The sequence below is a fragment of the Cyprinus carpio genome, chromosome B1 (assembly GCF_018340385.1).
Source record: "Cyprinus carpio isolate SPL01 chromosome B1, ASM1834038v1, whole genome shotgun sequence".
In the NCBI taxonomy this organism is placed as follows: Eukaryota; Metazoa; Chordata; class Actinopteri; order Cypriniformes; family Cyprinidae; genus Cyprinus; species Cyprinus carpio.
Window position 1 is genome coordinate 36,849,389 of NC_056597.1, and position 15,273 is coordinate 36,864,661.

At 39.0% G+C, this 15,273-nt stretch overlaps 1 protein-coding gene across 1 annotated transcript in view; it reads right to left on the reverse strand.

The window, feature by feature from the left end:
• LOC109052086 (ubiquitin carboxyl-terminal hydrolase 34-like) overlaps positions 1-15,273 on the reverse strand; it is a 47,646-nt gene that overhangs the window by 25,128 nt on the left and 7,245 nt on the right. Inside the window, 23 exon segments of the mRNA XM_042717324.1 lie at positions 987-1,134; positions 1,221-1,347; positions 1,573-1,732; positions 2,781-2,880; positions 2,963-3,076; positions 3,167-3,321; positions 3,419-3,501; positions 4,009-4,104; positions 4,187-4,276; positions 4,361-4,488; positions 4,566-4,681; positions 7,784-7,995; positions 8,227-9,023; positions 9,100-9,230; positions 9,840-9,969; positions 10,137-10,262; positions 11,021-11,113; positions 11,200-11,281; positions 11,356-11,417; positions 11,498-11,690; positions 13,170-13,237; positions 13,324-13,473; positions 14,847-14,897. Of these exon segments, the coding sequence (XP_042573258.1) occupies positions 987-1,134; positions 1,221-1,347; positions 1,573-1,732; positions 2,781-2,880; positions 2,963-3,076; positions 3,167-3,321; positions 3,419-3,501; positions 4,009-4,104; positions 4,187-4,276; positions 4,361-4,488; positions 4,566-4,681; positions 7,784-7,995; positions 8,227-9,023; positions 9,100-9,230; positions 9,840-9,969; positions 10,137-10,262; positions 11,021-11,113; positions 11,200-11,281; positions 11,356-11,417; positions 11,498-11,690; positions 13,170-13,237; positions 13,324-13,473; positions 14,847-14,897 (3,412 nt within the window).

The following is a 15,273-nucleotide window of genomic DNA, read 5'->3' on the forward strand; positions in this document are numbered from 1 at the left end:
AAAATATTGCAATTACGTTTTAAAATACAACAACGAGCACCACGAAACCATTTAAAGAGGCACATTCAGCGGTCTCCTTGACGGAAAACAGTCAACTAAGTAAAATGATCTCAAATGTACAGCTCGCTCCCTTCATTTTATCAAATGATCATAATCACATATTCATTAAAACAGTCCTGCTACTAGCATTATTTAGTTCAACAAACCTGCCCCCATGACTAAAACCCCTTTAATTCGGGTGAGAAAGCTTTTTTTTTTCGAGTGGCTTTTGCACATAATAATAATACCGCTGCAGACGCATTTTGCAGCATTAAGCTTATTCATTGATTGTTAATTTAAACGACGATCGGTCATGGAAATTATCAAATATTGACATCCCTAAATGCAAATGAGTTGGATGGAAATTGGCTATTGTCTGCATCAAAACATGCTTCTGAACAAATGTCATTCACCATTCTGTGCTGCTCCAGGACAGCTGTCTCTCCGAGCACGGTGCTGTCTGTGAGCGGGGCGGAGTAACGGAGCCCTCAATCACGCTGCAATGTTTGTGAGAGCTGCCACCTTCTCCACCCCATTGACAGAGTGAAATTCTCTGACTACCTTTATCTCCCAGGACTGTTGTTGAATCTTCCAAAAGTTTTGGCTCGGGGTCCTTCACATGCGACAGCAGCACTTTCCACCGCACCAATAACACGGGGCTGCCCGCCGACGTGCCTGAATTTAAATCGGCGCTACTAAACACGGATATCGACCGATGCCGACAAATATCGCGCCGATATATCGGCCGACCTCTAATTATATATATATATATATAAATATATAAAACACACCCTTTTTTGTTTGTTTTTTTTGCTTATGGGCATCTATATTTATCATACAGTCAGTAGACGATCTGTTTGAGTTTCAGATGTGACAGAGTCACAGTCCTCCAATAGAGAGAGAGAGAGAGAGAGAGTGTGTGTGTGTGTGTGTGTGTGTGTGTGTACCTGGGAAGTCCTGCTGGCGGCTGGTCTGACCGAACTCCTGCAGCTGTGCCTGCTGGCTGAGCTGATCCTTCTGCAGATTCTCGTACCAGTGCGTGACCTCTGCCCTCAGATCAGCCACCTGATCGCTGGGGTACATCTCGATGGTCATCTGCACAGACACACAGAAAGCTTTCATAAACCCAGCCTGAGCAGACACCAGTGATGAGGAAGATGATGATGATGATGAAGGCGCACCTTGTCAGGAAGTCCTGCTGGCTGGCACACGATCCTGAGCGGGAGAGACTGTTTATCACTGAGAGCTTTCAGATGACTGCTGATGCCCGTGCCCTCGATCTGCCACTGCCGCAGGTGATACGCAAACCTGAACACACACACATCAGATGTGAGCAGACTCACTGAGTGTTTACACACACATGTAATGCCTTAACTGTGTTCTTTTACAGGATGAAGGTCATAGAGGTTACTAGCATTCTTTAGCTTATTCAATGTCCGTTCAAATTTTGACATCTAAACATCTGAAATGCCACATGATTTCTCACACAGACATGGTTTCAGGTCAGTATGAACGTCACGTGAGTGTGTGTACCTGCGTCTGAAGGCCTCCAGGTGTGTTTTGAGCAGCAGCAGTCCTCTCTCGATGATGGTCAGGCTGGAGTGGGCGTCTTTCTCCAGGTTAGCAGACGCCATCATCAAGCTCTCCATACACTTACTGATGAACTCCTGCTCCTTCTCCAGACCCGTTTTACCTGCGGTCACACACACTCATAAATACATCGCATTACACACACACATATATTCAGAAAACAAAAAGCACAACCGTCAAACTCCAACGGGACAAACTGCAGATTTAATCTATGCCACCAAATGATGTGAAAACACCTGACATATGATGAACTTGTCAATTAATCAAAATCAAAACTCAATCCTTATTTATCAATCTATCTTAGCAGTTTGAAATAAGAGAGATGTTTTTTTTTAAACCAGTGTTATTTCAGTATCATAATAGTTTTTAATCTTTTTGTATTAGTTTTAAAAATGAATAAATTAAAATTTAGATTAAACATCAATATTTATATTTTTAGCTTTCATTTTAATTTGGTACTTTTTTTGTCATTTTAATTTTAGTATATTTTTAATTTTACTATTTATTCTTCTTTCAGCTTTTGCAGTTATTTACTTCCAGGCAACATTCATTTTTGTCGACTTTAAAAAATTTTCCATCTAATATTTACATTTTATTTCTGCTAACAAAAATGCTTTTAACATTTTTGGGTAATGATAATAACCCTGTTTACAACATAATCAAAATCAATATTTTTCAGGTAAAACTTCATTTAAAAAACATTTAAAATATATATATATTATTATATATATCTATATATATATATATATATATATATATATATATATATAGTATATATTAAATAAAAAATGGCCAACAAAATTGTTTCTTTCTGCATCTAATCTAATCTAAATAAACACTGATCTGACATCAGCTGAATAATGATACCAGTATGTTCAGTTGAGCTGCTCATCGCTGAACTGAACTGGTTATAATAAATGAACTGAAAGAAAACTGTTCTGAATAATGACACGACTGCCTTGCCTGTTGATTTTTTTTTTTTTTTGGATTTTTTTTTTTTTTAGGTTTGATTTTGTTATTTTATTGTGTTGTGTTTAGTGTAGTGATATCTAATATATAAAGCACTATAAAAAATAAAGGTGACTTGTTGACTAAAATTGAGAGGTTATGAAATTTCAATCATTCTGAATTCTGCAACAGTGTTTACTGACCGCTGATGTAATAGGAGTTGATGTACTGGATGGCAGCGCGGCTGATGTCTGCAGACTGAGCCCTCAGCGCGATTCCCCACAGCTGATCCATACCACACAACTACAGACAGACAGAGAGAGAGAACGGTCAGTGAGAACTAACGAGAGAAACCGCAGAGATTTTGAGATCCGCTGCTGTGAACCTCGCAGTTGGAGCTGCTGTCGTAGGCGCTGGTGGCCAGACGAGCCAGATTACACAGATGCTGAAACAAATTGAGTCCCGTCATGCTGATCGTCTCCGGCTTCAGCTGAGGCATCTGAGAGAGAGAGAGAATCACCTGATGAAAGACTCACTCTCATGGCATGTAGTGTATAGAAGATGTGTTTTAATGATACAGTGACCAGACCTTCTCCAGGAAGAGGTGTTTGTATGTCTCCATGCCCATGGCGTGCTGGTCTTTACTGCGGACCTGGTTTAGGAACCAGTGCAGGGCATCGTCATAACATTCAGAGTCCTCCACTAAACAGTGCCAGAGGATGTCCACCTGCTCCAGACTCAACCCTGACACACACACACACACAAGCAGGATATTCATACAATTACATATAGAGTGATTCTCACATGCAGCGGTGTGTGAGAGATAAAGAGAGACGCTCACTGAAGTGGTCAGGTGATCCGAGTGTTGAGAACACACAGGTGAGGAACTGCAGACGCACCTGCACCTCCGCACTGTGACTGTACCTGAGACACACGGGGTGTTAACAATTCAGACAAAACATTGTTTTTTCTTACAGAAATTAAGATTTTTATTCAGCAAGGATGCATTAAATTTATCAAACGTGAGAGTAGATACATTTATAACACTGCTAAATCGTCCCTTTCTTTTATATTCATTAGAGAATCCTGAAAAAAATTATTCAAAACAACTGTTTTAACGTTGATAGGAACTAAAAATGTTTCTTGAGCAGCAAATCAGCATATTAGAATGATTTCTGAAGAATCATGTGACACTGATCGGAGTAATGATGCTGAAAATTCAGCTTTGATCACAGAAATAAATGACATTTTACGATATAATCAAATAGAAAACAGTTATTTTAAATTTTAATAATATTCCACAATTTTTGATCAAATAAATGCAAGCTTGGTAAGAATTATGTTTCAAAAACACTAAAAAAAAAAAGAAAATAATCCTACCAACCACAAATTTTTTGTACTGTAATATAGAAATAAAGACACTGAACTTACAAAGCGAATTTGTGGCGCTGCTCTCTCACTTCCTGTATATAGTGTAACAGATCATCAAAAAAGAGCTTCATCATGTGCAGCTCCTTTTCCGCCCACCTGTAGCACAAAATTCTCTGTAAACACTCTTAAGTTCCACTAAATAACAACATGGAGAGCAGTGGTGGGCGGAGTTTCTTACATGGTTATCCAATGAGTGTCGTAGCTGGAGCCGAACTGCTGGAAGGTCCCAAATAGCTTCGGCAGCAAACGCAAAGACACCACCACTGACCTGATGAACGCAAGCAGAAACGAAACAATCAAGCATCTCCTGCTTGACCTTAGAGAAACCCAAACCTCTCTGTGATGGTCTCACCGGTGGTTGGCGAGGTTCTCCAGACAGCCCTCGATGAAACGCATGCGGATCTGACGGTCAGTGAACCAGCAGACCAGAGAACACAACAGCTTCTCGGCCTCATTGATCAATCCTTCCGACAGGTGGATCTGTCACCAGAAACACATCCACATGAGAATCACAATCTAAATGTTAAATACTTCAGTCTGCTGCGAGGTAAACATACCGCATTGTCGTCCTGGACCAGGTCCCACAGCAGGGTGTTTCCTTTCTTGCAGACGTTGTCCAGGTTGATGTCGGTCACCGCGTGTGCAGAGTACTGATGTTTGTGCACTGCCGGACCTGAAGCAGAAACGATCATGTGACTTTTGCTTGAAATCAAATTCGAGTTTTTGTAAAAGCAACCCCTTAGAGCACCTTACAACCATCCCAACAACCACTTTAAGTCTGGAATTCACTACATGATTTTACTTCGATTTACGGACTGGAGAAGTTGATGCTACTGGCCAGCATACACTAAACGCCTGAGGATGATATACACATGCAGCGTGCATATTTCGCTGAGAAAGCACCTGCTTCCTCTTCACTTAGTAAACTGATGTAGTAGGCTATACGTAACACAATGGCAAGTGGCAATATTGGATAAATGGTAATGAAGTGAGAGTGAATCCGTGAGTGAATATATGTAAATTCTGAATGCATTACTGCCTGTAGTGCCCTTATAAATCACTGGAAAGCTGTCGCTCATCTTACTGTAGATCATCGCAATCTCAGAAAGTTCATTAAAAATAATTAAAGAAGCTTTACTCTGCACAATGAATCTCTTATTTACATCATGTCTACACTTTCTTTGTTTTCATGAGAGAATTCGCGATCGTGTGTAACTTAGCAGAACACCAGCATTTTGGTTGGGGTGAGTGGATTGCATTCATGAAATCAACAGATACATCTGTGATTGGCTATATTGCTCAACGGTGCTGCAAACACGCCATGAATAGAAACACATGACCAGTGGATGAAAAGTCCCGAAATTTGGTTGTGTTTTGAACGTTATTTCAAGTGGGTGGTGAGTAGAGAAGTGCGAATTGTCAATTTTATTGTGTTTTTGTTTTTGTGTTTGTTCTGAGGGTCTAACGGTTAGATGTACACTGAGGTAGGCCTGCTATGTATTTTTGTCTGACGGGAAAACGACTATGCCATTTTTTAAAGCACATAGAAGGATTCAGTGTGTGTTTTAGTTTTGTCATCTTTATTTGTTCATTATTTATTTGATATATAGGCTATTTAGTGTAGCCCTAGGCTTACTTATTTTATTCTTTTTTATTTATATTATTTTATTCAGTTTTTCTATGTTCTCAGAAGCGCTGCTGCGTAATAATTTGAGGATGTGTGAATGCAGGTTTTGCTGTTGCTTTGTTCGCACTTTAAAATAAAATGTTTGTATTTTTAATGCATCATCACAGATGGGTGTCCATTCTATTTTTTATAGAATGGAACTCTAGCAACCACTTAGAACACCTTAAAAACCTAGCAACACCCTAGAAACCACACAGAACACTCGAATTATCACAGAACAATGCTCTAGCAAAAAAAATAACAAATCAAGCAATGCCCTAGAAATCACTCAGAACACCAACATATCTACAGAACAATACTCTATTAATCATAAAAACACATTAAAAACCTAGCAACGCCCTAGAAACCACCCAGAACACCCAAATTATCACAGAACAACACCTCTCTAGCAATCATATAGACACCTTAAAAACCTAGCAACACCCTATGAACCATCCAGAACATGCTAATTACCACAGAGCAACATCCTGACAAACTCTCTTTTAAACACCTAAAAACCTAGCAACACCCTACAGGGGAACACCCTGACAAACACGCATTTAAACACCTTAAAAACCTAGCAACAACCTAGAACCCAACCAGATCAAGCTAATGACCACACAAAACCACACACAGAACACCCAAAATTATCACAGAACAAATGGTTCTAACAATCCTATAAAACCTTAAAAAAACCGTAAAAAACAACACCCTAGAAAACCACACAGAACACCCGAATTACCACAGAACACCGCTCTAGCAATCATATAACCACCGTAAAAACCTAGACAACATCCCTAGAAACACACAGAACACCCAAATTATCACAGAACAACCGCTTCTAGCAATAATATAAACACCTTAAGAACCTAAACAACACCCTAGAAACCACACAGAACACACAAATTACTCACAGAACAATGCTCTAAACAATCCTATAAACACCTATAAAACCTAACAACACCCTAGAAAACCACAACAGAACACCCAAAAATTATCACAGAACAATGGTCTAACAAATCATAATGAACACCTTAAAAACCTAACAACACCCTAGAACAACCAAAATTACACAGAACACATGCTCTAAATCAATATATCTTTAAAAACCTAGACACCAACCTGAAACCTCACTTCAGAACACCCAAATATAACAGAACACGCTATCTTACCAATCATATAAAACCTTAAGAAAACCTACACACACCCTAGAAACCACACAGAACACACAAATTATCACAGAACACCGCTTCTACAATAATATAAAACACCCTTAAAAACTAACAACACCCTAGAAACCACACAGAACACACAAATTATCACAGAAACAATGGTCTAACAATCCTATATAAACACCTTTAAAAAACCTAAACCACACCTAGAAAACCACACAGAAACACCCAAAATTATCACAGAACAATGCACTCTAACAATCATGATAAACACCTTAAGAACCTAACAACACCCTAGAAGAAAACCACACAGAACCACCCAAAAATTATCACAAACAATGCTCTAACAATCACTATAAAACACCTTAAAACCTAAACAACACCCTAGAAACCACACAGAACACCCAAATTATCACAGAACAATGCTTCTAACAATTCCTATAAAACACCGAAAAACCTAACAACACCCTAGAAACCACACAGAACACCCAAAAATTATCACAGAACAATGCTCTAACACTCTCATAATAGAAACACACTTAAAAACCTAACACCACCTAGAAACCACACAGAAACACCGCCAAAATTATCACAGAGAACAATGCTCTAACATCATCATATAACACCTTGAAAACCTAACACCACCGGTTAGAACCCCAAAACAACAGCAGAACACTAAATTATCACCACACCAATGGTCTACACAATCATTATAACACCACAAAAACTAGCCCTACAACCCTAACAACCCAAGATCAAGCTACTTAGCCATACAGCAACGCCCTAAAAAACCCACTTAGAAACACTTACTGCCAATAGAGCAATGCTCTAGAAACCAAACTTGGAACACAAATTAAAAACACTGTGGCAGCAAAGCCCTAGGAAACCACCTGCACAATCTAGCACTTGGCGGCAAGTCTTAGGTGGGTATACGTACCTTGCACCAGATGTTCATGGTATATGGACGCCAGGTTGGGCAGGTGCTGCTGCAGGTGCGAGCTGAGCTCAGCGTGCGAGTTGATCTGGACTAACTCCTCCTCGCAGCCGGACTCCTCTCCATCAAAATCCGCCATGTTCTTCTCGGATTTGGCGCTGACTTGGGAACTGCTGCAGCTCACGTCATCGGTCAGCATGTCCTCTACCATGTGACTGTGGAGAGGGAGAGTTTGTGTTGAAAGTCTGTTCCCGAAGACGCAAACGGTGTAATAATCGGTATCGGCATCGGCCCTGAAAAATGCATATCGGTCGATCCCTAATAAAAACCAAGTTAGTTGTATAACTGGAATACACTTTAAAGTATCATCGTAGTCATTTAAGATGCTTCCTACGTAGATAGGTACCTACTACTAGGTTTTGGAACAGATGTAATGTCAATATCACCTGCGTGATTTAGCCTCTACCATTATGGAGTTGTGGTGGTGGTGATGGTGGTGATGTTGATGGTGATGCTGAGGGCTGATGAAACGCCTGCAGTTGAAGAGTTCGTTGCCCATGGCCTCCGTGAGGAAGTCCGCCGGTCGAGGAATGCAGGGTGGCTCCTGGGAAACAGACGCTTCGTGTGAGGAGCCCATCTCTGTGCCACCCTGCTGTGGTTGTTGGGGGTTCTGGGATTGGGAACGTGAGGAGGTATCAGCCTGCTCTCCCGACGTTCCCTCCAGGCACACGGATGAAGAAGAGCAAGGCTCAAGGATCCTAAGGGAAGACGAGGCTACCATGGCAGCGGCTGCCTCGGGGGTGAAGGGAATGGATTTGGTTTTGGAAAGTCCAGGAGCGGAGGTGATGCCGGGCGGAATTCCGGGTCGCTCCGGAGGACCCTGGACCTCTCCGAGCGCTTCGCCTGCTTTGCGTTTGCGTAGCTCTGATGTAGACGGCTCTCGGGAGTCTCGGGTTTCTTTCTGAGGGCTGCCCTCGGAGGCGACAGCGGGCCTGTCGTCTTCATCGTCCTCATCATCGTCATCATCATCCTCGTCGTCGTCCTCTTCTTCCTCGTCCTCTTCCTCTTCCTTTAGGGCCTCACTGTCAGCCATGTCGTCGGAGTGCAGCTCGCTGCCCGGGCTGCCTGCTGATTGGCTGGCTCGGCTGGATCCAGCCTCGTTGCTGGATGCCTCGCTGCGTCCGCTGCTGCTGCCCTCCTCGCCGCTGTTGGCCGTCTCGTCTGAACTGCCCTGCAGAGACTCCTGCGGAATGGCAAAAACCAATCAAACTAAGCTGAGTGACATCTGTTTTCAAATCATATTTGGGAAAATGCGTCACCTCCGTGTCCGAAAGCCTCTGCTGCCCTCGTTTTCCACTGCTCATGATTGGCTCGTCCATCTCCATGTCACTTCCTCCACTGTGATGCGTGTCGCTGTTGTCACTGCTCTCCGGGCTTCCTGCAGGAGAGCCTTGAGGAAAATTAAAACACAACTGACATTTTAACCAAAAACTCGCTACACTGAGGCTACATTCACACTGCATGTACACTGAATGTAAACAACGTGTGCTGTTCTGTGCCAGCTGCGCCACGCAGATATGTTATTTTCGTTCAAATCATAGCGTAAATGACGTAAACAGCGTATCCGTGTGGCGCAGCTGACACAAAACAGGCACAAAATGCGCTGTTTGCATTCAGTGGATACTCTCCAAAATGGCGATAGAGTGATGCAGAGGAGGCGAATTGTTCAATAAAATTATTTTTGTTTTCTTTGCGTACAAAAAGTATTCTCGTAGCTTCGTAAAATTACGGTTGAACCACTGATGTCACGTGGATTATTTTACCGATCTCCTTGCTACATTTCTGGACCTTGATCGTGTTAATTACATTGCTGTCTATGGAGGGTCAGATAGCTCTCGGAATGCATCAAAAATATCTTAATTTGTGTTCTGAAGATGAACGAAGGTCTTACGGGTTTGGAAAGACACGAGGGTGAGTAATTAATGACAATTTTTATTTTTGGGAGAACTATCCCTTTAATTCTTTGGCATGCACAACACACACATCAAACACAGCACACCTTTCTTGTTGCCCATGGGAATGTTGGTGTTGAGCAGGGAGGCGAAGGAGCTCTGTTTGGACAGCTGAGTTTTGGCTGCCAGAGCGTTATTCCACAAGGCCTTGATCAGCATGGACGCCAAATACAGCGTCTACACAAGCAGAGAAACAACTCAACAAACACATACTGGATAGCCAGGTAAAAATACAGCTATTTTAGTCTATTTCAAAGTATGTTAGTGAGAGCAGTCATTTATATGGCTAAAGTGGCTGTGTGTAATTCTAAGATGTGCAGATACAGTGTGAGAGCGTGTGGTACCTGTTCAGTGTGTGCGCTGGGGTGTAACCCTGACACCAGACTGAGCACGTGCCGCAAAGGAACAGGGTCCAGGTTCTTTATGAGCGAGGGGAACAGGTCATGGATGTAGCGACTGCAGTGTTTCAGCTAAAAACAGAGACAGAGAGGCCTGTTCAACACTACCGTATGAGGAAATAAATGAGAATCAAAGGCCCAGCAGAGAAAAGAGTGTGTGTCCTTGTTTCCCCACTGTGATCAAAAGATGTAAGAATATAAGAAAATCTACTCTAAAACGTCTCTATAATCTCTACAACTGACTTGTGAAAAACCTAATAGATAAAACATTCATATGTAGGAGAAAAGAGAAAAATAGCCTAATAGATTACGATTTTGAAAGCTTTTATTCATATGTGGTTTTCATGTAATTTTAGAAAGTAATTTTAAAAAACAGCTTGCATTTCTAGTTTCTGTTTTTAGTATTTCTTTTTGATTTATATTACGATTTTTGAAGTGAGCTATTTATTCTCTATATTTGTGTGTTTTCATGATATATATATATATTTCTATATTTGTGGTTTTCATGACAATTTTAGTTGATTAAAAGTGTGATATATTGAAATTAAATGTAATAATAATAACAGACTTCCAAAACACTTTTTTAGTTCACAAAATTGGATTAAAAATGTTATTTTTTTTATTTCTGACAGGATAACTGAATGTTTCGAAATGTTTCTTGTTGCACACAATGTTAGTGTTGTTACTGTTAAATTTAACCATCACTATCCCACAGCATTGTGGGATCAAGTGTTACTTACAGTGTGCTCTGATAGTTTACTGCACATTTTTTACAAATTTACGCTATGCAAAAATTATGAAATTCATGTGAAATGAGTTTGTGTGCGCACCTGAGCGGCGGCCCATATACAGTCCACATGCTGAGTGCTCAGCCTGCCCTCGGCTGCCAGGAAGTTCAGGATCACTTGGCACTGTTTAATGATCTACAGCAGAAACAAGACAAGCACAATCAGATATAATAAACCTTTAGTCAGCGTCCAAAGAAACTTTGAAAGTGTACTGGACTCACCTCAATGTGCAAATTTGGTCCAAATATGTGCTCCACAACATTGTTGTTAATGAGCCAGTCAGCAAGTTCCTTTGCTATCGACCTGAAAAAGGAAAGACGTCAATACACGTCTACATTGACTTGAACTACTAATAGCAGTGGACTCGTAACACTCACGTCTCAGTGTCAGACACCAGGGACTCGTTATTACAGACGTCATTGAAGGTGTGCAGCTGATTCTACAGAAACACAAGCACAGATCATTCACCACGGGCTGGAGACAATGGAAGAAGAGTTCTTGTGTTTTTGTGTCTCGTACCGTGATCTGGCTCAGGCCGGCCAGTCTCATGGTGAGCGTCGGACTCATGAAGTATTTGAAGGCCAGATCCAAACTCTCTCTGTCAAAACACAGCGCGCTGTCCAGCGGCTCCTTCACCGTGCTCCACATCAGATCGGCCATGTTACGCGCCGCGCTCTGACGCAGCTCCTGATCCGACAGATTACACAGATACCTAGAGACAGAGATTCATATTAAACCAGACATGTTAGGTGTGACTGCATGAGTCAGGTGCATAAAAACAACTGATCACAAAGGGTCATCCACCTAGAATGGCCCACTTCAAAATGACAGGCTGACAACTCAAAAGCATTGCTGTAACTGCAATTTAGATTGGTTTTTTCAAACTGAGGGACTAGTTAAAAGTATTTTCAAATCAGTAGCACGCTTAATTTCTATTAAACCTGAAGCCATCTTTTCAGGATATGTATCAAAAACAAAATCTAGCAAAACAATCTGAATGACAGAGCATTTCAGTGGCTTGACAATTACATTTACAAAACTGTTTTTTTTAAAAATATTTTTTCCAGTTATTTCATTTCAAAGTTTCCTTTTGCAAAGGAAAAAAAAACATAATATTTAATAAAAAAAAAAATCATGATACATGATAAATTGTATCTAATTGTGTGGATTTGTATATAATATAATATAATAGATCTGTCCAGTCTTTTTGAAGTGACTACTTTTTTATGTGGATAAATATTTATATAACATAAAAATATAATAACAATAATAATTTGAGGTAGGACTTTTGTCTTGGTGAACTAATATTTATATGAAATGTAGATTTGTATAAAATGTGCTGTCAAGCAATTAATCACATCCAAAATAAAAGTTTTTATTTACATAATATGTGTGTACTGTGTATATTTATTATGTCTATATAAATACACACACATACATTGAATACTTTGAAAATATGTATATGTATTTACAAGTATATATATATATATATATATATATATATATATATATATATATATATATATATATATATATATATAAAATATTATTTATATTACAGATAAATATATTTAATATATAAACATAACATTTTTCTTAAATATATACATGTATGTGTGTATTTATATATACATAATAAATATACACAGCACACACACATATATTATGTAAGCAAAAACTTTTATTTTGGATGTGATTAATCGCGATTAATCGTTTGACAGCACTAATAAAACGTGATAATATACTGGTGGTTTTGACTAATTTTCAAAATGGATTAATATTTACAATTTAATAATATATATAATATGCTACAGAAATCTCAGAAGAACGTGAGGTTTCCGCGTGAATACACTAATACTCTCTCTCTCTGCGAGTCGCTCTGTCGCTCTGTCTGGCTCGAGTCACATGACCAGCACTCTCTCAGCTCCCCCGCCAGCCGTCTGGCTCCCCCAAGGTCATGTGAGGAGAGCCGTGGTGACTGTTGCTATGGTGAGGGATGCTCTTCCTAGCAACTCCGCAGAGAGCAGATTCTTGGCGGCAGCGCTCTTTCTAAGAGTAGCCTGCGTCTCTTTATATCGCAGGATCGATTTGATGAAACACATATTCCTGATATTCTGATATTAATTCAGATATTCCACTTGGCAATGCATGATTCTGAAGCTTCAGGTCCAGTTCAGAAAGGTGTTCTCACCTGATAACGTAAGTGCGGAAAGGGATGATGTGCTGCATCACAGCGGGAATGTGCAACCATATTCTGATCTGTACACACAGGAGAATAAGCTCTGATTGGTTACAGGTCTAACAAGTCAGGCTCTGGTTTACTTGACTAGGTTTGTTTGACTCACGTTAGAGACGATGGTGATGAAGGCATGTGCGATGGGGAAGGGGAGAGTGTCAGGAGCGCCGAACTCAAAGCAGTCCTTCATCAGAGAGAGGCCGTGCTTCCCGCAGAACATACACACATATCGCAGCAGGTGCAGAGGGACTTCCACATCCTGAAACACACACACAATATAATCCCTTAAAACACACCCAAATCATTTCACACCCAAAAAACCCTCTTTATCTCAACAGCATGACTGTGTGGTCACATGACTCAGCATAGGATGCCATTAAAGGCCTGAAACCAACTTTAAAATGAGTTTAATCAATATACTCTTCAGAAGATCTCACCGACTGGCCAATCACGAGAGAGACTGACAATGACTTCTCCAGAAAACCATTTTATTTGCAAATTAATGCACTGAATTGATTGGTTTTGTGAATGATTTACACAGAAATTAATTCAGCCTGTATTTCATGAATAAAGCACAAAAAACTGAGTCTTTGAGCTGTTCTTATGACTTAACATATATGACATTAAACTGAATGTATATAATATTACACTATATTATATAACAGATATTGTCATGTGACTATATGACCATCACATTAAAGTAAACATGATGTATGAAAACCATGTGATCTTTCAAAATATTCATCAATTATACAATAATCAAAAAATAAAAAATATGTGATATATTAAATTGCTGTAATAATCAACACAACAATACACTATATATATGATGTGACTATAATATTAAATTATTTTATTTTATATTATAAGACTAACATATTGTATTTTTATAAAACGTTTTATATATATAGCAAACAAGGGGTATGAAGACCATATCTTAACTATAATAATATAAAGATTATTAATACAATAATATAATCATATATTTATATAATCATATAATTACCAGATAAATGTCCTTTTAAGTAATATAATAAACTGTAATTATATAATAATCACAATATTATAATAATATAATATAATATAATATAATATAAGATAATATAATATAATATAATATAATATAGATCATTATTATTATTATAAAATATTTGTATTGCATGTTAAGTTTAAATATTATTTTTCTTAAAATAAAGTCTACATGTTGTGTGGAAAAATCTTAAATATTATTTAATACTTTGTACACAATTCAAGCAAAGACTATGAGAAATAATCAACAGATGAATCAAAATAGTTGCAGGCAAAACTATTTACAGGCTTCAAAAAAAAAAAAAAGCCAAGAAAAAGAGTCTTTTTTAAGGAACTTTAGAAAACATCCTTATACAGAGTTGAGTATGAATAGTTTGCATTTAATTACTAAAACCTGTGATGATTCATGGGTGCAGATGAATCACGCTAGCTGATGTCTAAAGAGGGAAACATCTCGTACTTTCACACACTAGCTGTGACCTCAGAGTCAGTTAAAACTAGTCCTGCTCCATCCACTCAGCATCTATTGTGGTCATGAATTATCTCTAAACAGTGTAATCAAGCCCATCATAATGAGTGTGTGTGAAAGAGAGAGAGACTTACATTCATATCACAGAAAGAGCCCAGGATATTGCTCTCTTGTGCTGAGATATCCTGAGGACAAAAACAACAAACGGATATTAAAAAAAAAAACAGCGACCCGAATGAAACCATTCTCAACTTTTCAACAGAAAACGGCTTCTATTTTTGTCTTGAGGATTTGTTGAGGTTATTCAGTTCATCCAAATCATTTAGCAATAATAAAGCACTAACTGGAAGAGCGTAATATACACACATAACACTTATATCATGTATTTATTGTTTTTTTTTAGTTCTGTTGGTAGGTTTTGGTAGTTTGAAATGTTTAAATGCTTTCAAAACGTCCAGAGCAAAAGTTTTGCCAATAAATTAAGAACAGGCACAAGTACTCAGTACTGACAACAATGATCAGGTTTTACATGCACTTGAAAAATCTGATTTAGGTCATTTG